The sequence below is a fragment of the Rhamphochromis longiceps genome, linkage group LG10 (genome assembly GCF_057381845.1).
Source record: "Rhamphochromis longiceps isolate RC_006_pf linkage group LG10, R_longiceps_female_GT1.1, whole genome shotgun sequence".
In the NCBI taxonomy this organism is placed as follows: Eukaryota; Metazoa; Chordata; class Actinopteri; order Cichliformes; family Cichlidae; genus Rhamphochromis; species Rhamphochromis longiceps.
In genome coordinates, this window is record NC_140566.1 from 24,655,094 (window position 1) to 24,682,728 (window position 27,635).

Genomic DNA, 27,635 nt, shown 5'->3' on the forward strand with positions numbered 1-27,635 from the left:
TGTAATGTCACACATTACATTCTCGTAATGTATATTTGTGAGATACATAAATGACCCGAAAAAGAAAAAATAGATTAAACATGGAAATACAGGCAGAAAAAGGGGGGAAAGTGCATTTAAGGCAACTGCTGTTGAGTTTGCACAATATTTTCAGTCGCCCCCCTCGATAAGTTAAAGTGAATGTACTGGGCTGTAGTTACTGTCCGATGTGTAATGGGATCCAATGAGAAGGTACCCTCGGCCTTACAATAGGTGATTCAGTGGCAGATACAGTAGCTCGGGTAAAAAGGGGAGCAGGCAGAGTATTAGTAGTAAATATTTTAGGGACTGGGCAGAGTCAGCTTAGCGGGAGAGAAGTGAAGCAGGTGTTGTGTTGCATCCACTTTCTCCTGTTTCCTTTTGGGGGAAGTGGACACCTAAGTGGCCAGCAGAGTTTAGCAAAACAGGGCCATTAGTATCAAAGATGTTTTGGTTAGTAGAAAAAGAAGAGACCTGCAGTTTTCTTGGGATAAAGGAAGGTCTGATGTTGTAGTGTTGTTTTATAATTTTTTCCTTTCATCCTTACAAAATTCAGAGTATGGAGTGAAATTTTGCCCAACAAATACGGACAACATGACTGTTACATGTTGTTTTGTGACCAGAGCTCATCGGAAACCAGTCTGAAATATTTACAAGTTTGGTAAAAGGTCATGTTTCTTTAAAGGGCAAATTGGGAAAGTTGCACAGGTCGACAGCAGCACCCCCTGCTGGCCAGCTGGAGCAACACGATATAGACAGTAGAACAACAAATCCAATACACGGTATGTGATAAAGGATGGGGGGGGGGGGAAGGAAAGGGGTGGCAAATATTTATATTATTCCACATTCATATTAAAATTATTTTTTTCATTTATAATTTTCAAGGAAACAATGTTCATCTTTGCAGCCATCACCACAATAAAACAGAGCAATTTACACCCTTGTCAAGTCATTTCTAAACTGCCAAGTACATCAACTGTTCAAGCTGCATCAGAGAATAAACAAAAGTTTCCACTATTCACAGAAAAAAGGGGAGACTACATGAAATTATTCAGACACATGTACATATTAACAATGTATATATTACAATACAGAATGGGGATGTTTTCTCTTGGGCTGTCAGTGGTAGGAGCTGTAAAAGAAAAACAGAAAGGAGGGGAAAAAAAGACAACCAGGGGGTAAAGCTTTTACAGTCTGCTGGCTTTTGAGAAAAAATGAAGATGCAGTTTGACAATCCGTATGTTCTCCTGTACAGATCCAGGCTGAGTGGAGCTGAGTGGATCCAAGTGTGGCATTTCTCCCAAAATCTATTTTCACCTTCCTTCACTCGAGTCTGTTATGTGTGTCCAGTGAAGACATGTCAACCTGAGTGTCCCGTATCTCCCATTAGTGTCTGTACACACCAGCTTCTGCAGTGTAGCTGTGTCCTTTTGCAGACGTGACCTCTGGAGAGTGCAAGCAGTGTGTAAGCACCATTCTCTGAACAGCAATGTCAGGGCAGTTGGTTGAAGAAACCAGGTCCCGAAAGTTCCTTGTTATAATCTGACCTGAGACCAGCACTGTTTAAATGGCCTCTGCGTGCGTAAGGCCCTGAGTTGGCTCGCTTCAGTTCACCGGGTGGTTGCATTCAAGAACTTCTTTTCAGGTTTGAACGCCAAAAAAACAGAGGGGGGAAAAGAAGAGCGGCCTGTGGTTTGTTTTCCTTGTTGTTTATGAGCTCTCTGTCTGTTTATATTCCCACTGGGGCTAAATGTTGGTCAGTGATATATTATTACCCTGCATGGCAGAGAGAACATATCCCAGGCTTTGGTTTTTAAATTGTCAAAGCATGTGTTTGCAACTGCATATGTCTGTAAATGCATGTGTGTCTGAAAACTATTTATGTGTGTGTGTGTGTGTGTGTGTGTGTGTGTGTGTGTGTGTGTGTGTGTGTGTGTGTGTGTGTGTGTGTGTACATGTCTGAATGCACTATATCTGTTTTCCCAATTGCCTGCCATTCCTTGCAGTCTGTATTCTCAGCTGCTTGGAGAGATATTTAATGTCCTAAAAATATCATCCTGGGCAGCAGGATGAGAACCAACCTCACCCGGTTAAAAAACAATATTAATAATAATAATAATAATAATAATAATAATAATAATAATAATAAATCTGAAGTGTGATCCGACCAGCACACAATACATCCAGCTATACCGACAGCAGTCACTGATGTTATGACACGAGCAGCCACTGCTACACACACCGTTTCACACTTGTCCAGAAAATAAATAACACTGCAGTCACAAACAAGATCCCCAAGCTGACATACCACCTGAGAGAAAGAGAGAGAGAAGTCATGAAAGATTAGATTAGAACACACAAAACGTGCAGCATGTGGCACATTTTTATCATCTTTAGATATCGGTATGCTCAGTCAGTAGCAGTAGAGTAGCCCCTATGTCAAAAGATTATAATCTCTGTACTCAGCTGTCACTCATGAGAATATTAGAATTTTACTACTATTTGTTTTTGCTTTACAGTCTACGACTAAACTCACTGGCCACTTTATTAGGTATGCGTTTCTAGAGCTGCACTGTGGTCATAAAAGGATGGATATGGTAAGCAGCGATATTTAGGGAGACTGTTGTGTTGAAACAATCCTCAGTTCGTACTACAAATCAGAAAGAGTGTCAAGAAAATATCCCCCTCATCATTACATCAAACAGCAGCAGCCTGTACTGTTGATATAACGCAGCATGGTATGGTTTCAAGTTGTTTACGCCAAATTTTGACCCGGACATCCAAATGTTGCAGCAGAAATCGAGTCTCATCAGATCAGGCAATCTTCTACTGTCTACGTTTGCTGAGAACGTGCAAGATGTAGCCTCAGTTTCCTGTTCTTAGCTGACAATAGTGGCATCTAGTGTGGTCTTCTGTTGCTTCGAAGTCCCTTAAATCACCTTTTTTCAGCATGCTGATGCTTGATTTGATCGTCAGCGTGCCGTCTTGAACATGTCTACAAACCTAAATGCAATAAGTTGCTGCCATGGGATTGGAACTAGTAACATATAAGGAGTTGTTTGTATCTAAACTATGTGTGACGTGTAAAGTACCAAAATAACACCTATATGAGACACATTTTTAGCTTCTAATGTTAGAGATTCTGCAGCTGGTTTTGGGCTGTGCAGGGCTCTCTCTTCCAGAAGATGATTGAATAAAGAATTATAAATGTTTTGACCACTCCTGAGTCGGGTTTTCTCTGTTCTATCATGGGGATCAAAGAATCGGGTTTAAGATAAGTCACTTGTGTTAATGAGTGATTGAAGAGGTGTGCCTAATAAAGCAGCCATTGAGTGTTCTTCCCAGTATTCTTTCCAGTCAAAGTGCTTTTGCTTGCTTTTACACCTCTTGTAAACCACCTGTAAAATTTCTAACCTTCCACGCACAAACAGCTGAGCAGCAGAGAACAAACCAGAGCAAAAAGGTTAGTGAACACTGGACTTGTTATCTTCAGCTAGATGGGAACATGAATTTTTTTCTCCATATATTGTTTTTACATCAGCCATAATAAATTATTTGGTAACTTTAGTTTTAGTCTATAAAAACACAAATTGCTGGGTGAAAAACAATCATCTAGAACAATTTCACAAACCTCAAAGGGTTTCTGCAATGCAGGTATAAACAATGGTAATAACCAAAGAGTTGACAATGAAGAAATATATAATGGATAGAAAGGTGCTCATGGTATCTGCTACCAAGACGGTAAAAATAGAATGTAAACATGGAGCGAAACACAGAAAACATGGAAAAAAAATATCACGAAACTGTAACAAAACTGCATAGGTGGAAAGATGATGAGAGTACAAAGAAAAAGTAATGACAGATGAAGGAAGGTGGGAGAGTGTGCAGACCAGGGTCAAATCTTTTCTTGATTCTGAAAGACACAGAGCCACCCAGTGGTCAATTTGTAAAACTGTTTGAGGTTTATGGCTTTCCTCAGTAAAATATTTAACCAAGGTCAAAAAGAGGGATGGCAGTGATTTGAATTTTCTACCGAAAGCCCAACAGGACTCACCTCTGCTACAGGACACGCCAAAGACTTCAAGGCCAAAGGATAAAGGCAAGAGAAAAGAACAAGAACAGAAACAGAAACTATAGGAAGAAAGAAAGATGAAGGAGGGACAAAGGAAGAGAAGAAGAGAATTAGAGGAACACTTGAGACATGTTAGTCACAGAAGGGACAGGAACAGAGGTTCACTGTGCAGCGGGCGTAGCTCATTGTGAATTATGAAATCATATTTATGACTATCACATGATTTGAGACTGATTCCCTTTTTATCTTTTCTTCTAAACTATCAAAATTCAATTAGCGTTCCTTTATGAGTGTAAAGCCAAGCTGCTGATCATGAGAAATGAGATATTTCTGCATCCAATTGTTTTCACATTAGGCCATCAAACACATCCTACCTTTTCCTCCAGGTCTTTAATCTGCCTCCTCTGGATTTCTGTCTTATCTTCAAGATCACGAATTCTCTGCAATTATTTAGAGAGGGGAAAAAAATAATAACAATACCAGTATAAAGCATGTGACCTACAAACCTACTTCCACGCAAAGCTCTACTGTATCATCAGCAGCCACATTTACAGACAGCAACAGACCTGATGGGCCTGGTGCAGAAGTTCCATCCTCTCCTGGAGGATCTGGCAGTCGTACTCTCGACTCTTCCTCAGCATCTGCCTCCTCAGCTTCTCCACCGCCGTCCGCAGCTCGTCCCTCTGAAGCTCATCCAGAGGCTCGCCGTACTTTATCACCTGGTGAAAAGAAGACAGGCGTGAAGCACAAATACTGGATTGTGATTGATCTGAAAGACTCCTTACACCTCCAGTGTTACTGCTCTTTATCAGCTGAGGCTTTATCAAATCATAAGAATCCTTGAGGGCTTGTAGAAGCCTTTTCTGTTTCTTTATCTCTGTTAATAATCTCACACCAGTCATTCGTTTACCAAGAACTAGCTGTGCCAACAGCTTCGATGATCCAAATTATTTGGGAGGAATTTGGCATTTCTTATCTTAATTAGATAAACCTCACCCACTGTATCAGATGACTGTGGTGACATTTCAAAAGATGGGTGAGACTCAACAAAGCTACAACTGTTTTTGTTTTCTTTAGCCTTTTTTTTTGGTAAAAATGTATGGCTGTACGGCAATGCATAAATGCATGATGGCAAATCAAAGACCTTGTCTTGCTGCAGGGCGTTGTATAAGGTTGCTTCCAACTCCTGGATTTGCTGTGAAGAGAAGCAATGTAGAAAAGTGTTGTTAGTTAAGTTTGTAAGAACTTATTCACTTTTCTTCAAACGGCTACACGCCTAACAATACTGTCATGATTCTAATCATAAGATTATGTGTCACCTTGGGAACTGAAATTTAGACCCCAAATAAAACGAGGCACTGTTTTCTCAGCCCCAGATGTACAAGAGACAAAAAACACACCCACCATGTATGCCTGATCCAGGGCCTGTTTTCTGTAGTCCAGCTCCTCTTCCAGATATCCTTTCTGTTTGCAAAACATCTCCTGTACACATGGAGCATATTAGGACCAGTGTTTAGCAGAGAAAGAAGTGATAACATAAACTTAAACCACTTCCTAACATGTGGTTTAACTGTTTGAAACTATAGGATATGGATCTGTGAAGAAAACCCAACATCAATGACAGATTTTTTGTTTGTTCGGTTTACTAGTCATAACTTACAGGAAGGATCTGGGTACAACGTGGAATATTCAATAAACCATCGTCATTATTTCTCTTCTTTCCTTTCCTATCTATTCTTTTTTTTTTTTTTTTAACTGAGCCCAGTGCCACTAAGTAACATTTAACGCCTCCCTGTTAAAGTGTCACGGTGCAAGTCTAGAACTTAATGTGCAGCAGGCACATGGTGCTTCAAATACTGGTTATGGAGACTCTTTGGGTATGATGTGACTTTATCCAAGGAATGTTAATTAAATGTCTTAAAGGCAGAAGGTTAAGCAGAAGAATCAGTCATATCACAAATGATAATCATGAAACAAAGTCTGCCCCTTGTTGTGTCCCACCATCTCTATTTCCAGGTCCATCATCTTCTGGTGCAGTGCTGCCTCTGTCCCCTCAATCTGTTGAATCCACTGGAAAATAACAAGCAACAAAATATGATTTATTAAACAACAGAACAATCTGATGTTAATTTAAACACAATGTAGCTTCCAGCCTTACCTTTTCCGCAAGTGACAAAACAGTGCTAGCCTGAATAATAGCCACTTGCTCCTCATTCCTTAAGTTCTGCACAAAAAAGACATTTAAACCTTAATAATGTAAATGTTTTAGCGACGGAAAATGAAATGTTAAGTTCCGTATGAATTTACCCCGTTGTCTCCGAGGATATCCAGCAGTTTGATGAGATCTGGTATGCATACATCCTGTGGAAAGAAGACAATAAAACTGATTAGGGTGTAAATACATATAAATTCCTTTAATATTTAATCTTTGCTGTTTTTAGCTACTTAACGATAAACTATGATAAAGCATCAGCCCGTCTCACTGCGCACCTTAACTCCTTCCTTCATACAGTAGATCTGCAGTGCACTGACTCCCTCAGAGAAAGGATGCATTCTCAAATGGTTGAATGGAGGAGACCTCCTCTCGCGCTCCTAAAACAGCAAAAAGAAACCCACTTTTTATTATGCAAAAAGTCTTCTGCAAGCCTCCTATGAATTATAACAGCATTATAACATAATCTCTATCATAGGAGCCTAAAATTAATATTTAAATCAGGAGAGAAAAAAACAGGACGAGTGACAGTCTTACCCGGAGTTCTAATGATGGATTATATCAGTCCCTATCAGTTTCTCTTTGCATGCTTGAGTTTTAGTACGCAGCACTGTCTTTGTTCAGCTACAAAGTTTCTAACTTGGTTCACAAGTTCATTGCAAACGCTGTCATCTGACTAGTGACATGCCAAACCTGACAGCAGCGCTGGAGGTTTTTAGTTTAAACCGAGGCTGAATCACTTTGATGTTGCCAGAGGTGAAATCAGGTGAATGTGCACGGCACGTCCGAGCAAGAACTTTTCCTCTGTGTTCACTAGGTGGCAGTTAAAGCCTTGGTAAGGTGCTGTCAGTCACTGCACCAGAGCAAAGCCAGAACACAGAAACTGCTGTCAGCTGGTTATCGAGCTTGGAAATCAGAGACTCTTGGAGCCATTCCAAGACACGAGGCATGCACCCTGTTAAACAACGATTCTGCTCTTCTCCACAGTCCTCGAGTTAAAGCAGGGATTGTGTTGTGTTGTTCTTTTAAAACCTCACTGTGTTCAACTCAAAGTTTACCTTGTACTTTTACGAAACGATATAATCCCCAGCCTTCAGAAAAAATTCGATAATTTCGGACACCGCTTCTTTTCCCCTGTAAAGTGGCTACAGTCTCTCCTGATTTGCCATGAAATATTTCACTGTGGTTTAATTCACTTTAATAAAATCTATGAAATGTAAAACCAATGTGGCTGCTTTAATCACCAGAGTGTTGTTTGTGTAATAATTACACTAAAATCACTTTTTCTCAGCTCTTGGGAAAGCAAAACGTTTTTAACTCAGTAAAAAACACACAAGTTATTTAGGCTCACCTGATTATTAGGCGCACAGACAACCCTTATCTTACTTGGTAGAAAACCCTTTGTGACGTACCTCTAGCTCCAGTATCCTAAACTCTAACAGTTCATTTTGATCTTTGGAGTCTTGAAGCTCCTGCTGCAGCCGATTACAGTCTGACTCCAACTTTTCCACCTGGGTGCCACAAAGGATCAGAATGAATGTGTCTGTTTTCATTTCCACTATTTCATTGTTCACTGATTATCGAAAAAAATGTGAGTCCAACCTTTTCTAACAACTCCTGATTCCTTCTTAGGAACAGCTGCTTCTCTTCAACCCATTTGGAGTCCTGATTAGTGGAAAGGTACACATCATTTCATATATTTATTAAACAAATATGGTTATTTTTTCCAATCCCTTCATGCACACATGCAAACACCTTCATTCATACGTGTGTTTACGCATCCTACCTGTCCCTTCAGGGTTAGTTCCTTCTCCAAGTCCTCTATCTTGGCTTTATACCTGAGAACCTCTGCTTGGAGCTGTTCGTGAGCCTGAACCAGGAGCAAAACAGATATTCATTAGAATTTTTTACAAATCTTGCAAGATTTTAATTTTTGTCTGACATTCACTTCTGACTGCACTCAGGCTCTATAATGGGATCTGTTTAAGCCACACCTAAAACTCTCACAAATGTTGTTTTGGTTTTTTGAGGGTTTTTTGCAGCATTTCAACCCAACATACGACGTACATAATGTCGCTATATGCAGACATTAAAAGAGAACGACTGAAAAGTCTAAAAGAATGTTTTGTGTCCTGGTCAAGCATGGGACATTACCCAATCAATGACGGCAGCTGAACTAATTAAAAAGTACGTCTGACATCCACATGATGTGGCCACGCTCAAAATGACTCTTTTACAGCCTCATACGATAGAAAAAATGTCAAAAAATGATTTTATAAATCGTGTGTTTAGATGAATACTTCAGACTAGTGGTAATAAAATTCTCAATAACTGAATTTCTCACTGCTAAGGCAGACAGACGTAACCTTGAATGAACCGTGTTGTACCTCCAACTTAAATAATCCTCGGGGGGACATTAGAATTTTTGGGGGATTGTAACTTTACAGTTTCAGACCAGATCAGAGGTTTCCAGACTGAGCAGTAACTAGTTAATTAATCTTTATACATGTACCTTAGCTTCGATTTCAGCATCCAGTAGGCCTCCTTTCTGTTCCTGCAGCAGGGCGTAAGCTCGCTGTAAGGCCTGGTATTCCCTGGTGAGCTGACGGAAACGTAGCTCTGACTCCTCGTTGGCTAGACTCTTGATTGATACACACAGGAAAAAGATCAAAGGTTATGATTCTAGGAGACAGCATCATTATACTGATACATCTGATGAGCTAACATTACCCAGCTGGTATGACTGAACAAATTTGATGTTGATAGCAGAAGTTTAAAAAGTAAAAACACAATTGAAGGCCCTGATGTGAATATAAATGAGATTACTGAGATTAATGCTAGACTATCTTTTGGATATGATAAATATAAGCTCATACATCATCCAGGTCTTCCTCAGGAGTAGCAGGAGTTCTGTCCATTCGAAATGAAGCCACTGAGGATGTCTCTGAGTCCATAGACTCTTCATCATACCCAAAGAAAGTATCAACCACGATATGCCTCTGCAGAAAATAAATACCAAAATCTTTCACGATAGAGCAATCAATACACTTTTTTTTCCTTTTGGTGCTTCACATTTAACAAAAAGCCATGTTTTGTGTTAAATACTGTCAATTTTTAGTTTTGTTTCTTGCATTATTAACAGGTCGAGTTTCTCCTTGCACTCATTTGTTTAACTACAGTTTACACTCTTATTGAAACAATCCGCTCAAACAGGACTGACTTCCATACTGTTTTTTAATGCACACTTTCTACACACACTTTAAATTAAGCAGCCATTAACAAATTGAATTTATCCTACCTTTATTGGCCTTGAACTTCTTTTATGCCGTTTCTTTCTTAGGAGTTTTTCTCGGTCCTGGAAAATCAGACAGATGAACAACACACTTTAACAATACGACTAAAGACACAGTTACTTTCTTTGATTTTCTTTCTTTAGGTTACATGATCAAATTTATAGAAGCAGCAAAATTACAAGAGCTACCCCATAGCAAAAATGCTATAGGTGTGCAAAAGTCATGAGCCACCCCTCAATTCTTTATATTTGTTTCCAAGGAAACAAAAAGTGGTCTAGAGCAATAGTTCTCCAGGCTTTCTGAATATCTGTGAATGTTTACACACTGGTTTTTAACTTAATTTCAGTCCAGTACTAATTATTTTCAGAGAAACATTTTGTTTGTTTGTTTAAACATGTAACACTGACCTAAGAATCATCCAAGCATAAAAAAGGCACCTAACTCAATAGACAAACCAGTGGTGCATTTCTTTAGTTGGATATAATAAAAAATGATGACGATAACACAGTTTGATATGTTTCAAGGTGATTCTCAAAGAGCTATTAGCAAAAAACCTAACATATCTCGCATGGTGTACTGACCGTGTATCCTTGAAAGAAATTAGGCAGCTGAACAAGTGAAGGACAAAAGAAGAAGTGGCAGGGCTAAAAAGGTTCCTGCAACAATATGTGAAAGTCATGACCTTTGAGAAACAGATCCATCAAAGACCTGACACCGGATCTGAGATCCAGCTAGTCCTTCAGTTGATCCATCAAGCCTCATCAGAGACGGTCTCAGTGGAGTAGCAGCTGTTTCCTTCTTAAGGAAGGGAAAGAGAAATTCCATCAATTTTGATTAAAAATTGGTGGAATTATATAACTTGAAAAGTATCATCCATATTTTTATTTACCACACAATACCACCTGGAAAGGCTCAGACTGGCAAGAGCTTCATTTTATTTTCAGCATGATGACGATCCCAAACACACTACCAGTGCAGTAAAAGCACATTTAGATAGAAATGTTGGCTTCCCCAGAGTCCGGACCTCAACATTACTCCAGCAGTGTGGCATCATTTTAACAGGTGAAGCAACAAAAGGCAGCCAAATCCATAAGAGATTTGGGGTGTCCTTCAAAAAGCCTGGAGAACTATTCCTGAAGACAAAATGATGGGTGGCTCGAGACTTTTGCAAAGTAGTGTACTACAGATGTAAACAACACATATGTGGTTTTAGAATATGTGTGATTGAAATACCATCAAAATGGATGATTGTAGACAAAAAACTCATCTGAAATTCCTGCTATGGGTCATATTTATCAAACCCAAACATATAAACTGGGATATGCTCTATACTGTGCTTGATTTTCTAGTTTTCTAGTAAGGATAGTCATGGCAATACATTTTCACAAGATTAACAAGCATTACACCAATTTTCAGCAAACTATGTCCTGTTTGGAGCAGGTCCCTACTGTGGGTCATCTTGACCATGATGTCATAATAGCTCATTATCCTCTGAAATTACTTCCTTTTCATCTGAATCTATCTGACCTAAGCAGAAAGATTCAGTGTTGTATCAGGACTGTGTCAAAATGTCAGAGCATCACGGCAACAACATGGCTTACTTGATAAATTACTGAAACACTATAAGAAACATACTCTTGTCAGTTCATCAATCATGCTTTGCTGCTCCAAGACTTGAAGCTTGAGAAAGGCTATTTCCTGGTCATCATGGGCTTGGTCCAGGTCATTGAGAGACTTTAGCTTCTTCAGTGGAGGATGAGAGTTTATCCTCTCCTTCTGCAGATCCACAAAAAACACAGAGAAGTGTCCACTGAGATCACACTATTCAAGTGTAAGTCAGCGTGCGTATATACAGAATGAGGCTACTGATACTTTGTGCAGACCATCTCAAGGTTTTCTTTCATCAGGCTCTTCAGCTTCTCCTCCAGCTTCTGGATCGTCTGGGTCAAATCGTCATTCCTCTTACTCAGCAGCTTGTTCTTGTCCAGCAGGGGCTTACACTGCTTCTCTGACTCTCGAACACGTTTCAGCTAGTGAGGGGAAAAAAATCATAAATTTAATTTAAATGGTGATTAAGGAAGACCCGTAAGAAAAGAGATGACAACGAAACAGCAGCTGGGAACTTTCAAGGAAAAGCAGAAACATTAAAAATGAATTAAGTTTCTTGAATTTCATCGTACCAGTTCATTCCTCTCATCCCCCAGCAGCGAGTTGCGGTCCTCCAGCTTGCGTATAGTCGCATTGAGTTCAGCCATACGCCTCTGGTTTCTCCTCATGTCCTGAAACAAACAAAATGCAATCCTTTATCATTTGACCAATCAAGTCACAAGGGAAGTGTGAAGAATACGTGATGTAATGGACTGCAAAACAGAACAGTCCATCCTGTCTTGTAGTGGTTTTGTTTTGCACTGATTAAAATTAAATTATAGCTTGGAGCTGATTCATGTGCGGACCGCCCCTCTCTTATAGTCTTTTATAGTTTGGCACTTACAGAAATGCCTGAGTGTGTACATGACATGGTTTCCATTTTGACTATTAGACTTTTAAAACAATCTAAACCAAGTGCACTCAAGTGCTTCAGCAAAAGTATTGAAGTGAATTCAAGAAGTAAGACAGTTTCTTTTAAATTAGCAGTTTAATATTATTTGTTTTAATTCCCTGAGCTGCTTCTCGATGGTTTCTCTACTTACTGGGCTGCCACAGTGCTCCGCACCATCTCCAGCTCTGCCTGGGATTTCTCTTTTCGGGCTTCCCAGGCCACACTCAGCCTCCTTAACAAGGAATAACTGTTCATCCAGGGCATCCTTCTGAAGCTGCAGCTTCTGTAAGTAACCCGATGTCGATTCCAGTTCTTTTTCCAGAGCGAAAATGGTGCGGTCCTTACCTTTGATTTCGTCCACCTATGGTGTGGGAGAAGGAAATGGAAAAATCATTAAGTAATGGCTGAAAGGAAGGCGTTTTATTTCCGATGCTATCCGAATTGTTCCCATCACTCTTTATGACATTATGATCAGAATTAGGGTTTTAAATGTTAGAACAGAAAGTTTAATATGATTTTTGTTTGTATTTTCTTTTAATGTATTTCTAAAAAACTAACAAACAACTGTAAAGAAACCAGACCGACTTACACAAGTAGAGAGGAACAACAGACCCATAAATAGTTGACCCTAACCATGTTATGCTTGAAACATGAAGCAATTATGAGAAATTTTTTTGAAAGTGCAGTGTTTATTGAGCCTTCTGATTAAATTTTAAAATGACATAAATGTAATATAAAATTGAATATATGACGTTTAATTTGTATTATGTTTGCTACATCTGGCATTGTCGTGCAACCTATCACTTAAAGGATGTATTCCACAAATTATTTTGCAATTATTTTGTTATTTTCAGGGCTTGATCAGTATTTTTAAAGCTTGTTTTAAAGGTGTGAAAAGATTTTATGCAGATATTTTAATATCATGTTGTTGTTGTTTTTTTTATTGGCTAAATAAAAGCTAATTTTAGGCATTTCGACTGACCGATAAATTACAAAGACTGCCTTGATAGCAATTTGGAAGGAAATTTGCAGCATTAGATGTGTCCATAATTAAACTCTCTCAGCACCAGGTTTCTACGTTATGCAGGTTACAAATGAAAATGTTTTCCCTGCTGCTCTTTTGTTCTTACATAGGTTGCATTAAACACAAATGTAGCTCATTTAATTAGATAGAAATCTACCCCATTCTTCTCTATGCAACTCGCACTAAAGTGCGGACTACTGTATACTCTGTTGTAGACACAGGCTAGCTAGAGAAACTATTCAAGTAATGATTCCTGTTAAAATTCTTTGAATACTTCTCGAAGTCTCGTGAGAGAGTGAATCCATTATAGAGTTGTGTCTACTAAAGCTCAAACAATAAAAGATTTTAAAGAGTATACCAACACTTATTTTTGGTGATTTAAAAATCTGTTTTTTTTTCTTTCAAACACATAAAACATAAATAGATTTCCCTAACATTTTTTATGTGTAGTTATTTATGAGTCCTAAGGTCACAGATTCATGGACGCAGAAATTTTGACATGCTCATTATTCATATGTTGAAGATACATGTGAAACCTGTTTCTAGTTTTATGGTGTTTATTTGCAGTGACTGTTCATACCAGTCTGCGGATGTCTTTCTCACAGTCCCATTTGATCTTAGAGATCTGCTCCTGGTGCTGCTGGTGCTCCACCCGCAGGTCCCCAGCCTTCATCTTGTCAGCCTGGATCATGTTGCTGAGAGCCTCGTCAGTCTGCTTTTTAGTAGACTTCAGCTCTGCTATCTCTTGCAGGAGTTTAACTCTCTCCTGGTCAAAGAAACGACGTGCGTCCTCCTTGGCTTCAAGAGTCAGTGCTGTGCGTACCTGAAAAAGTGAAGGCAGAAAGAAAAAGGTTGACTAGGTTGATAAGAGTTTTATTTATTTATTCTTTTTACATTTTTCTGAAACACAAGTAAGTGTAGGGTGGAATGAAAATCTTAAAATCTGTTTAACGGACATCTTTAAACTCACCTTCTCTCCACTGCCATCACGCATGGCATTCAGTGCTGCTTTCAGCCTCTGGTTTTCCTGGTCTTTGATTTTAGCATGGCGGGCCAGTTCTTGCTCGTGCTGCCGTGTCAGGTTTTCCCTGAGAGCCTGGAGCTCCTTTTGCTTTTCCTCATGCCACTTTGCCCGCTGCTCTGTTAGCATGGCAGTATGACGGTGCTGCTCCTGCTCTCGCACCCGCTTCACTTCTTGCACCTTGTCTCGCTCCAGTTTGCTCACCTTTAGAGGAACACGGAAGGAAGGGTTTGGTTATTTTTCATAAATACATACTATAAAAATTTCTCAAGCTGTCAGTGATGGTTCTGAACATTTTAACATTTAAACTTTATTAAGGTTTTAAAAATACTGTATTTACACAGAAAGTGGTCCAAGAGATAATAGTCCAGATATATATATATACACTCAACAAAAATATAAATGCAACACCTTTGTTACTGCTCCCATTCCCCATGGGATGGACGTAGAGACCTAAAATTCATTCCAGATACACAATATAACCATCCCTCCCAAACAGTGGTCACAAATCAGTCCAAATGTGTGGTAGTGGGCACATCTGCTATATTGAGATAATCCATCCCACCTCACAGGTGTGCCACATCAGGATGCTGATCTGACATCATGAGTAGTGCACAGGTGTACCTCAGACTGCCCACAACAAAAGGCCACCCTGGAATGTGCAGTTTTGTCTCACAGCAAAATGCCACAGATGCCACAAGCAATGAGGGAGCGTGCAATTGGCATGCTGACAGCAGGAATGTCAACCAGATCTGTCGCCCGTGCATTGAATGTTCATTTCTCAACCATAAGCCGTCTCCACAGGCGTTTCAGAGAATATGGCAGCACATCCAACCGGCCTCACAACCTCAGACCTCGTGTAACCACACCAGCCCAGGACCTCCACATCCAGCAGGTTCACCTCCAAGATCGTCTGAGACCAGCCACCCAGACAGCTGCTGGAACAATTGGTTTGCACAACCAAACAATTTCTGCACAAACTGTCAGAAACCGTCTCAGGGACGCTCAACTGCATGCCCGTCGTCCTCATCGGGGTCTTGACCTGACTCTAGCTCGTCGCCGTAACAGACTTGTGTGGGCAAATGCTCACATTCGATGGCGTCTGGCACGTTGGAGAGGTGTGCGCTTCACGGATGAATCATGGTTCACATTGTTCAGGGCAGATGGCAGCTGAGAATGTCCCAGTTCTTGCATGGCCAGCATACTCACCGGACATGTCACCCATTGAGCATGTTCGGGATGTGCTTGACCGGCGTATACGACAGCGTGTACCAGTTCCCACGAATATCCAACAACCTCGCACAGCCATTGAAGTGGAGTGGACCAACATTCCACAGGCCACAATTGACAATCTGATAGACTCCATGCGACGATGTGTTGCACTGCATGAGGCAAATGGTGGTCACACCAGATACTGACCGGTTCTGGGTCCCCAGACCCCCAATAGCGCAAAAAACTGCACATTCCAGGGTGGCCTTTTGCTGTGGGCAGTCTGAGGTACACCTGTGCACTACTCATGATGTCAGATCAGCATCCTGATGTGGCACACCTGTGAGGTGGGATGGATTATCTCAATATGGCAGATGTGCCCACTACCACACATTTGGACTGATTTGTGACCACTGTTTGGGAGGGATGGTTATATTGTGTATCTGGAATGAATTTTAGGTCTCTACGTCCATCCCATGGGGAATGGGAGCAAAAACAAAAGTGTTGCGTTTATATTTTTGTTCAGTGTACATACTATAAAAATTTCTCAAGCTGTCAGTGATGGTTCTGAACATTTTAACATTTAAACTTTATTAAGGTTTTAAAAATACTGTATTTACACAGAAAGTGGTCCAAGAGATAATAGTCCAGATATATATATATGTATATGAGATGTAGTACAGTACCTTGCATTTTTCTTGGTGCAGCTCTATCTGAATGTCAGTCAACTTGGACCTGAGATCTTCATTAGCTGCCTGTAAGGCAGAAATAAGGGCTTCGGGCTTCTCGCCCTTCGTACGCCCTTTCTTAGCCATTGATTCAAGAACTAGAGAGGCTGTTCTAATGCTTTCATTGAGACTTCATATAAGCGTTCCGAGGTGCTCCCAAGGTTTCCAGTTCCTCCTCTTCCTCATTCTCCTATTAGACACAAGGGCTTGGGGTAGGAGGAGAGACAAAAGAGTGACAGAGTTAGACAAAGCAAGTCCAGATTTACTTTAAACAGAGTATGATTAAGATTCTTGTACTTTGAAATAATAAATTCCTGGAAACATAGCAACAAAACTGATGTTTTGCCCCGTCAGACTTCAGACAAGCAAACCAAAAGGTATGAAACCACTGTAGGAATCACCGATTAGGGGAAATACAGTGTTTTAGCAAGCTTGTCCTGCTACACTGTATAAGCCCAGATAAAAAACACTGGTCTCACCCAGGATTAGGACAACCATGCATTGTTAACATCGCAAGAGCACATGGAAGAGAGACAAGGGTGGAGGTGTTAATGCTAGGCTATAACCTAGCTAAAACCTAGCCCTAACGCTAAGCTCCTCAAACCAATTTCCACCACCAGCTTGTTGGCTAACGAAGGCTATTTCATTTTTAGGTAATTATATAAAAATGATGAATGAAGTCTAATCTTATCTAATGTAATCTGAAATATGTAACTGAAAAATACAGTAACAAACTTGGGAATAGTGCATATTTGGGCTAAATGTTCATGCCAGTTAACAGGCTCAAAATGAAAACATGCACTACCTTAGTTTGGTAGAAAAGACAACATGCTCCAATTATTAAACGTCAGTATAAATGGTAAAAAATATAAATACACTACAGTTTTGTTGGGCTTTTCAAGTATGATTGACCACTTGGGACTTTTTACCGTATCTATCTATCTGTATATATATGTTATCTGTTCAACATGCAGACACCACTGATACAGTTTTAAAACTACCAGCGTAGTAATTAGTGGTCAACCTCTACTTTCTGAGTAACAGTTACCCAAAAAGTCATGGACCTACTAAATTCATTAGGACTCCCCTTGGGGAGACCAGCTTTCTTGCAGTTTGGCCACATGCAGTTGAGAAGTTGTGGAATTAAAATGGTAATCCTTCAAAGCCACACTGCTAGCATGGCATAAAAAATGGAGATAAGGGTTTTTTGAAGAATTTAGTTCTAATTTGTTAATATTCAGATCTCCCAGCAACCCATTTAAGGTTAGGGATTAGGCTAATATTAGCCTCATGTTTATGGAATTTTGCACTTGGCTTACCTAAATGGAAAAGCTCATAATTATGACAATATTAACTTGAACGGCAACATCGGTTACTTTCTGATTTATTTGTTTGAAACCTCCTGTGAGCAGTTTCCTCTGCACTTATACAGATTTATCTCAGGAGCCCCTGCCTTTTTGCTTTCAAAACCATGTGAGACACCTTGTCCCGTCCATTAACTGGGACCTGTGAAAGGAAAGCCAGAGTTGGTCCCTGTTTTTTTTCCTCACTTTGTGGCATAAAGCAGTTTGATGCCACTTCCTAAAAGTATTTTGTTCTCAGCCTTATAGAATCTGTTATATTCAATATTTTTTTATGCCTGTAAATTCCGCATGTCCATAAAAAAGTTACATAAAACCTTTTAGAACTGTAGTTCTTTGTGACTGTTGCTCGGTCAGCTTCTTTCATGTGCATTCGATTTCTTGTTTGACCACAACTGTTACATGCCTAATTATAGTCACGCAAGAAATTATAGTCACTCATTAACATAACAAAAAAGCAGTAAACACAATGCACACAATAGAAACATCCTCATAATTTTTTACTATCAGTATGATGACCTACACATGCATGATGTTATGGTAAATCCCTAAGGTCATACAGATCCAGTGTGTCACAAGAAGCTTTGCCTAGACAGAAAGAAGCCAATAATGACAATTTCTGTGGCAAGAGATTTTCATTTGAGAAATTTTGCGGTGTAAATAAAACCTGAACAAGCAAGTAGGAAGTGAAATTGTCCTGATCATATTGGCTTATTATCAAACCAAAGTGGTTTTGGAACAGATGGTTGTCTGGATATGCCGAGTCAGTGGTAATCCTTCCTGCCCCACAATCTGACTTCTGTTTGTGCACAGCCTGAGGTCATCTGAAAGCCAACGACCTGCTAAAAGCCACAGATAGACTTGTGCAGCAAATATAGGACATTTGGGCTAAAATAAGACTATGAGAGACTTGTCCTATCAGTTTACTGAACCCAGTCTATTTTCACACATTCACACACTAGTCCGGGGTAAAATAATGCTCAGTTCATTTCAATATTATTTATATAGGACCAAATCACAACAACAGTCACCTCAAGAAGCTAAGGTCACCTAAAGATGGTAATGCAGGCCTACCGCACTTACTGCATCTGCGTGTAAGATGTACAGTAAGGCTTCAATGTCTTGCTCAGTGGTAGAGAAAAATAAATGGCAAACTCATGAGCCAAAAGGACAGCTTTTAGCTCATATATATGTTGCTTTACTGATTAAAACAGACATTGTTCTTATGGCAATCAAATTAATTACACAAGAAGGTAAATATAGGCTTTACCTTGACCAATCTGTCTAAAAAAAATAATAGATAAATAATAAATACTCAAATTACCATCTGGAGTTGCAGTCTAAAGATTACAGGTTTGGTGCCTTTTTTAATGTATTATGCATATGCTAACATGAAATATGTTAATTATGAAAAACAGAGTATGATGTATTGCGTGTGACTGTGTGTACAACACACATGTTGTATTTAATATTAGTCATAAAAATGTATTCTGCTGAAATTTTTAACTTTACTTTTAATACCTTATGAAGAACACAGAAATAGATAGTCCCTTGATGATTTGGATGATGAAGGTTAGCCATTACTAGGCTCTTGTAATGGCTGTGCTGCTAAAATTCTTCTTAAATGGCATATATATACATATAAATATGACTATCAGCTATTCGTGACTTTGCCTGTTCTATGCAGATTCAACCAAAGGTTTATAGATTAAACTGTTTCTAAACTCTTTGGAAACATTGTTACAAGGTCACTGTTTTAACACATTTGTAGAGACGTGCAGACTGTTTTCCTCTAATACACTACCCACAAAATGTTCATATGAAAGTGAAAAAGACTGTGCATTGTCACAATGACTCACAAGGAACTGGACTACGTCCCTCATAATCTGAAGTGGAATGACATAACATTGCTTAACAGATTTGACGATGCAGATTAGAGATGAAGTAATCATCACGTTTAGTCCACACGGGCTCCTTATTTTGCAGTTAGTTTACAGTGCGGCTTTTCAGAAGTACTGCTGACGTTATTAAGCATCACTTCAGGAGGCTGTCCAAAGTAACACTAATGAAGTAGCAACAAGTAGCAACTTCAAAAATGATTTGCAATAAGAGTGCAGGACAGTTATGTCATGTACATTACCATTTTAACACCACTGTCTGTAATCTATGAACGAATTTGAAAATGTTTGCAGAGGAAACTTGAGCTTACTCGAGTTTGCATCTTCAGTAGATTTCTAAGTATGATGTGAAAGTATAGCCAGATTTGCACCCTTAAACATGAAATATTTCAACAGATATTTTTCCTGCCAATTCAATTGTATATATATATATTTGTTTTCTTAATATTTAATTAATTAGATCGACTATTATGAAATAATTAAATATTTGGCCATATTAACAAGTCCCTATAACAATTTTTCCAGAGCCACAAGTGATGTGAAAAACACTTTTTGGAGGATTTATGTAGTTTTCATGTTGTTTTGAAGGCAAACCGGGTTGTTTCTTCACCCATCGCGTGTGTTTTTGAACACAGAAAAAGCAAATGTTGACTGGAAAATATACATTTGATATAAGTTTACATTGGTGTATTGTACACAAGTTTTTATAATATGGAAAATACTAAGGCAGTTGAGGTACTCTACATTTACAGGAACACTTCCTGTTTCTTTGATATTCATAATGTTGTTATACAATGTACAACACTCTCCTTTGTGGCATGAGTGCAATACCCATATATGAAAACTCTAATAATAGTAATGCTGATAATTCATTGACAAGTCATCTTATTTCATTTTGGTTAAACTGACTAGACCATCATCATGCAAAGCCAACCGCCTCACCATGACTACTAATACTGTATTAACCTACAAACCATCCACAGAAGCCAGATACTGTTCTGGAGGAGTAGGCTAGATATGTATTTGCGATAAGCCTAAGTCAATTTGATTGCAGTTACGTTCCCCAGCAGGGAAATGATCTGTTGGCTAGCCAAATTAACATTATTCACCCACACAGAGGCATTATAGGTCCCACTGCTCAGTGCAACACAAGTACCCACTTTTTAACCTTACAGGCTTCTAATTCTAGTTTTCACTTTCAGTATCAGGCATCTTTGGTGACTCTCAACAAGATTTTTAGGGAAGGATTGTGATTCATATTTCCTTGCTTGTTAACAAATAGCAAAAAAATCCTTCAGAGCTGTCATTTGTGATCTATATTTCCCTCAGGAACAGCCAAGTAATATTCTTACTCAGCACTGTCCTCTTTTCCAATGAGAGCCAGTTTAATATTTAAACATGGGGTTTTATAGCGGGAAGCCTTGCATATAAAGTAAGGAATTTTTTGGAAGCTGCTAAATGGCAGGTAATGGACAATTTAAGCTAGTCTGAGAGGCATCTCTCAGATATATTTTAGTATTATATTATGATAAAATTATAATGCTGTGATTGGGGATCATCATCATAAAAACTGTAGCTCACTAGAACACTAAACTCTAAACCTATATCTTATATTTGGACAAAGCTGACTGGTTACAAGCCATTTAGCAAATTATTCATGTTTCATTTGCATAAAAAGTTTAAATAGATTCAAATGAGGAAATAAATAAAACAATAAAGGATGCTAAGACAACACAAGACTCTTTTGTAAAGAGACAAATTTCAACCCTAATACTGCAAAAAATGACAACTTGCTATATTTTTAAAAAGTGCAATATACACTCAACATACTTCACACAACACAATCACTCAAAATCTTTACAACAATATTAGCAATCAACATCACACAAGACTAAGAAACTATATAAAAGAAAATCTTAGAGTATCAGTACCTTATACAAGCTTCCTGGTAGCCGTCGAAACTAACTGTAAGAAACCCGACAGCTACAGCAGCCTCTTGGATAAGAAATGACATAACTGGGTAACACTTTATGGACTCACAGACTAAGACAAGTTAATGAAAATGCATCTTTCATGCCAAGAAGGGTTTAGGGAACCAAATCTTTCAAACTCTGTTGACAGTATTCCTCTAAGAACTAGTGAGCACTCAGCAGATCAAGAAGATCAAGCATCCATCACAGCAGCATCACTTGAATAATACATTTTTAACTATAGAGATTTAACCATTATCTCTAAAATGTATAGCTCATGTGAGCAAACCAGGATGCTAATGCTATGAGATCAAATATATGTGGTGACCATACCTCTTTAATCCACAAAGACCACTATTTTATGCATTTGTGACCAATCACGTTCACCTTCAATTCAGTGCTGATATTTAAAACATGTTTCTTGGACTGCTGTCTATGTTCCCAGTGTTTATACCGTATACAAGGATATCTTTATAGGTCAGTACTGCATGGTAAGCAATCGACTTGAGTTATGTGGAGATGACAGGCAAAGAGATGCCAACCAAGTATAAAAATTAAAAAAAAAATACTCAACAGCAATTTCTCCAACAATTAAATGGTCCATAATTCTAATTCAACAATTGTTTAATTGCACTTGAACAAAGATGGACATTTATTTATTTATTGTCAGTTGATTATTTTGAAGTTTTTAACAGGGTCTTAAATATTGTTGATATACCGGTAATAAACATAAATGCATAATATCAATTAGAAATCCAACTTACCAAAATATTTTGTCTCACAGACAGATAGCAAAAGCAATTATTTTGTGTCATGGTACTACTGTACACCTGACAAGCAGAGGGTAAAGTGAGATTTGGCAGGCGTGAAAAGATTGTGTGTAGCAGTGTATGGGGAAAAGAACCACCTAGAAATAAGTCACAGTAATTTTCCTTGTGAGATTTGTTATGTACAGGCTGTCATCGGCTGACCAGATTCTCTGCTCTTTGTGGATTTAGTCAACTGAATTCAAACAAATAAGCAAGGTTACACGAGCTACCGTGGCTGCTTTCCAACACCTAGACAGCATAAAGCTAGTGCAAAAGGAAGGATTTGGCAAGTGAATCTAATCAGTGTCATCACCTTAAATTTAAAGTGATGTCTGCAATCCTAGATGTAACCTAACACTGAACATGAACACCACAGCCACTCTGCATCCAGCATATAGTGGTGCATTACTGGAAACTTCACCGCAGTCTTTCAAGCTAGTGACTTCAGCCTGCTCTAAACGACACCCTCTGAAAAACACAAAGTTCTTATACTTCACTTTGTTTGGAATGACTTTCACAGTATAAAAAAAAGAAATTTGCAACATTATGTTTCGATCCAAACACTACAGAATCAATTAGGACATTACAAGAAGCTTTAAAATTCCAGTTTTTCAAATGTCCTTGCAGTTTCTACCTTTGAAAAATCTCTTATCTTTCTTGCCTTTCCTCACTTTCTTACATCTTTCTCCATCCCTGAAAATGTCACAGATGTTGTAATGTAATGGATTTCTTTTTCCACTCCCTGAAAAATAAACCGACTGTACGTCTACCTAGCAGACACGCTGTGGCAAGCTACATTAAAACATGTTTTTGTGTTTGGTGATATTTGCTTTTTTATTTTTTATTTTTTTATTACCTCACTGAAGAAAAACTCCTTTTACTGTATTATGCATAAATCCCCCTATCAGGTTTAGTTGCTCTTTAACTGAAGGTGCCAGAATGCCATTAATAACTATTAGCCCAAAATCCACTTTCCTTTTGGTATAATTTTCATCAATTCCTGAGAGAGAAAAAAAATCTACATCTCTAGTGTCTAAGTGCTTAACTATGGTTTCGAGTTAGTTGATATTTTTGTCGGCTATTCAGTCCTAAAAAAGTTCCAGGTGAGCTTGAAGCTTCACTAAGAAATGCATGTAAAACAGGAAAAAGTCACAGCTGTACTGAGTGACTGCTACTGCCTTTTGAAGCTGTATGGTAAATGTGACATCTTAAAGACTTCTGGTATTCATTTCGAGGCAGATTTTAGATCACCTAAAATAATAATATTGTAACTGTCCAATTTCTAATCCAATACTGAGAAACAATGTGTTGATCTAAATGTTAATGCAATTTGTTGCTGAGCAAGCAGAACAACAACCTTATCTGAGCTTTTCAATGATAGTAGGGGTCAGAAGCTTCAAACAGAGTTCATTAGAGTGTCACGACTAAGCCATGAAGTCAATACACTACAAAATACATTAGAATACACAGAACAGAGAGCTAAAATGTGAAAAAGCTCTAAGGAACTGCACAGCTGGACAATGACCTAGGAGTTTTAAAGTGTGATGGCATCATTCACATTATAAAATGTCCCTAAGTTAGGCTTCAACAACCACTGGTCAAACACACTAAAAACAAAACCATGTAAGTGGAACACGTTTTGTAGTAATAGTACTGTGATGACTGGGAGATATGATTGGTAAGTCTTAACTAAAACCATCCATGCTCACAGTAACTGATTTTTTTAATATGAAGAAAATAGCTAAGAATGAAAAAGAACTGATTTTCTCTTTGCACTCTGAATGAGTGTATGTGCATGTATCATGGTGTTGGTGTATCAATGTGAGCTTGTGTGCATTAAATACTACGACACGAAGCACACTGGCACCATGACCCACTTTTGACTCCTCAGACATTAAATTTGGTTGTTAGCGCTGGATTTTCCAGCAGACTATCAGAGGGAGCATTAGAAATACGAGCCGCAGCTTCAGTGTGACTGAAAATAGAGTTAAAACACAGAAATGATTGATGGTCACAAGGACGCATTTTTGCATTGTTTGAACAATTGCTAGTGATTTAATGTTAACCTGGACTACATGCTGATTCTGCATATAGCAGTGTGTGTTACAGTTTTGCCAAATGCATTTAAATCAATGGCAGCTAATTCACTGCCATTGATTTTATGTATCATAAAGAGATTACATACAATCTTTGCTCCAAAACGGGACCCTACTGATTTCTGCAAACATTTATTTATACAGTATGTGGTAAACAGTGGTCAAGCTTGAAGATGACTGAAATAACCCCTTTATATGTAAACTTACTCTTGTGGTAAGGGCATGTAAAACACCTTATCTTTTTCAGAAAACAGGCGTCAGCACTACTTGTAGGACTATACCTTTTACAGTAAGCTTTTTTTAAGTAAGCTTTAAGCTTTTTACAGATGCTAGAATTCTGTGGATAACATTCTGAAAAGGTTCATTTTCCCCATATCGGGATTTTCTCAAAGCCTAGCCAAGCATTTTTTCCCTAACCCTGTCCAAACAGTCACATGGTTGGAAGTCTTTTGTTTAATATGTGCCACCACCAAGCCTTCCACCTATTGATGTGGATTTTTACACTGCTTTACTATGAACACTAGTAGTGCAAAACTGAAAACATACATGCCAGCCACTTTTTAGGTACACATTGCTAGTACCAGATTGGATCACAGTTTCATGCAGAAAATATCCCATTAGCGTCACACCACTAGCAGCAACCTGAACTGTTGAGGATGAATGGATGCATGCTTTTATTTTGTTTACATCAAATTCAAACATTCGACAGTTGCAGCAGGAATCGAGACTGATCTGACCAGGCAACGTTATTTCCAATCTTCTATGGTCCAATTTTGATGAGCACATATGGGTTGTAGCCTCAGTTTGCTGTTCTTAGCTGACAGAAGCAGCACCTGGTGTGGTCTTCTGCACCCACAACCCATCTGCTTCAAGGTCCAAGGTATTACATGTTCAGAAATGCTCTTCTGCATACCTTGGCTGCAACAAGTGTTTATTTGAGCTATAGTTGCCTTTGTTATTAGCTCTGTCTGGCCATTCTCCTCTCTAACTTCTGGTTCAGAGAACTGTGAATCTGATAATTCAACTGTCTGGACCATGTCTACATGCAGGTACAATGTGTTTCTTGTATACATAATTCTCTGCCAAATTCAAAGCACACAGGGATAAATACCCTACTGTATGTTCAGTCATTCAATATGATTCATAAATGTCACAATCCACCTAACAGTTATCACTTAAGGCTCACAGATATGATATGATATGTGTAATATGATTTTGTAAACACAGACTGAACACTGTTGGCAGTTCGTGTTCCAGATGTGAAGCAGAAATCCAACCTCCTCCCTAATACCAGACCTAGACGCACAGACTGATCTCTTTAGCACTGTTATGTCCACGTGTTTGTGACTGCTCAACCAACTGTCACTTTCAGCTTTATCTTTCTGTCATGTTCTTTTTTCAGCAAACACAATCTTGCATTTCAGGACTATTTTTGATTTAGTTAATCCCCATTATGCAACCCTCTCAGTAAAAGTTAGCCAGACCAATGCCAGTATTGCCCCAACATCGAGGGGCAAACTAAGTTTAATCAGTCTGGTATAGAGCTGTGACATAACCTGGTTCAACGTGCCATCACTTTGGCTGAAGTGAAGAAGAACTGTTCTTCTTGTTTTCGGATTACATTTCAGTCCTGACCAAAAGATGCTTTCTAATCCATTTGCCTGAGGTCAAAATACCAACCCTGTGTATAAGCAGAGCTCTGCTAATGCTGGAAATAGTGCAGGAAATGGATCTAAATGACTATGGTGTACATCTGCTCCATGTTTAAAATACTTGGTTTTCTTTTCATTTTTTTTATTTAATAATTCATATTTAAACAAATTAAAGTTGAAAAAGTAAATATAATTCTAAAACAATAGTTTATTAATAAGAGTAGGAAATAAGGTGTATCTTGCAAGATTAACAAATTGAAAAATACATTTGTTGAAACAGAAAACAGAGATGGTGGTTTGCATTGTTGTTATTGCAAATTTTAATTTGTAATTTTTCCTGTATACCTGGCTAAATGTCCACAGACATTATAACATCTACAATATGGCTGTAATATGTAGTGATGGCTTGCAATTATAGTATGGCATTAGCATTGACTGTTATGTTAAAGCTGCAAGCTTTTGTAGTTGTTCAGGACGAGAAATTCCTCTTTATACCCAAAGTAATCCTTGATGATGCATGGATAAGAACTGAAAATAGGATTCTAGACTTAATGATACAGGGATATATATAACTTCCTCACCTCTGCTCAGCTGGTTCTGACAACAGCAACATATTTAACATATTTATAAAGCATTATTATTAGTAATAAGCCCACAGGCCCAACCAAAGAAAAAAAGGTCTTATCTCATTTTTTTCGTGTTTTTGCCATCTCCTTTTGCCACATTTTGCTATTGGTGTTTTGTATTGGATGACTCTTGCATTTATAAAGCAATCTATAAACAATTAGCTTGTGGTCAGTTATTAGCCTGCATCTGCCCTGGCCATGAAACAATACTGTGACAAACACCTTCCCAGCTGGGGTGATGTCTGTTAAATCAGGCCAGTGTAACACCCCGAGGCAGTTGTAGGCTACAGACTCTGAGCCTCAATCTGGAGGCCTTGCCAACCCACTGTGGACTAGCATCCTCTTGCAGCATCACTGCAGCATCCTTTCCTTTTACGACGCGGCCAGCAATGTGTAACGATCTGTCAAGCAGAAGAAGAAGGGAAAAAACAGAACTCACGTCCAGAAAAACCACACGTGCCTAATAATTATAGAAAAGGATGCTTATCTGTCTTTACCAAGAGGCACAAGCAACACCACCTGGGATCCACACAGCACAACAATCACGGCTACGAAAAGCTCGAAATATGCTCGATGTAGCGTGAGCATCCGGCTCTGCATGGCGAGGAAAATCCGGACTCAGGCTCCATCCTCGTCATCTTTAAAGGGTTTGCTGGTGTAGGCCGAGCTCTGCCACTTCCGACAGGCAGGCTAGAGCTCTGCTGCCGGCTAAATAAGACACGCTTTAGGGTTTTATGCCACAGAACGCGATGGTGGCCTCTCCTCGCTCCAGTAGAGGTGAGATTAAAAAAACAAAACCAGTTTATATCTCTCGCTTCGCTTCTGGGCTGATCAATGTGAGTCAAGCCAACAGGCCCGCTAGTCTCAGGAACTCCCAGTTCAGACGGTGATAAACCTCAACTACAGCAGCCACACTGCCGACAGATTTCATCGCCTTACCTCACAACAGATTCCCATCCAATGTGAAGACGTAACGGGTGAGAAACCACATCCATGGCATGCTTCCGTTACTAACTAAGAGAAACACAATCGCCTGCTATGATCTCTGCATCAGCAGCAGCCCCGTACAATGAAGTGATGGCCGGTGGTGATGATGCTGGGAGCCCC

General features: G+C 39.0%; 1 protein-coding gene across 2 annotated transcripts; it reads right to left on the minus strand.

Annotated features, from left to right (window-relative positions):
• Positions 1-1,849: 1,849 nt before the first annotated feature.
• jakmip2 (janus kinase and microtubule interacting protein 2) lies at positions 1,850-27,603 on the minus strand. Of its 2 annotated transcripts, XM_085421078.1 has the most exons (24): positions 27,468-27,603; positions 16,075-16,322; positions 14,129-14,383; positions 13,739-13,981; positions 12,286-12,495; positions 11,776-11,874; positions 11,479-11,625; positions 11,231-11,371; positions 9,601-9,657; positions 9,179-9,301; positions 8,815-8,943; positions 8,089-8,172; positions 7,905-7,967; positions 7,715-7,813; positions 6,581-6,682; positions 6,398-6,451; positions 6,249-6,314; positions 6,092-6,160; positions 5,495-5,572; positions 5,235-5,285; positions 4,657-4,809; positions 4,465-4,530; positions 4,073-4,149; positions 2,192-2,329 (listed from the first exon to the last, which is right to left on the minus strand). In XM_085421078.1, the coding sequence occupies exons 2-23, from the start codon at positions 16,201-16,203 to the stop codon at positions 4,099-4,101; spliced, it is 2,469 nt and encodes an 822-aa protein (XP_085277204.1). In that variant the 5' UTR covers positions 16,204-16,322; positions 27,468-27,603; the 3' UTR covers positions 2,192-2,329; positions 4,073-4,098. The 2 variants fall into 2 exon arrangements, with proteins under 2 accessions (XP_085277203.1, XP_085277204.1); XM_085421077.1 differs by lacking the exon at positions 4,073-4,149 and having other exon boundaries at positions 1,850-2,329.
• Positions 27,604-27,635: the final 32 nt, after the last annotated feature.

Coding starts and splice junctions, on each gene's coding strand:
- jakmip2 (XM_085421077.1), bottom strand. CDS start 16,203: ATGGCTAAGAAAGGGCGTACGAAGGGCGAGAAGCCCGAAGCCCTTATT. Junction 7,968..8,088: donor AACTAACCCTGAAGGGACAG/GTAGGATGCGTA, acceptor TCCACTAATCAG/GACTCCAAATGGGTTGAAGA. Junction 2,330..4,464: donor TTAAAGACCTGGAGGAAAAG/GTAGGATGTGTT, acceptor TCTTTCTCTCAG/GTGGTATGTCAGCTTGGGGA.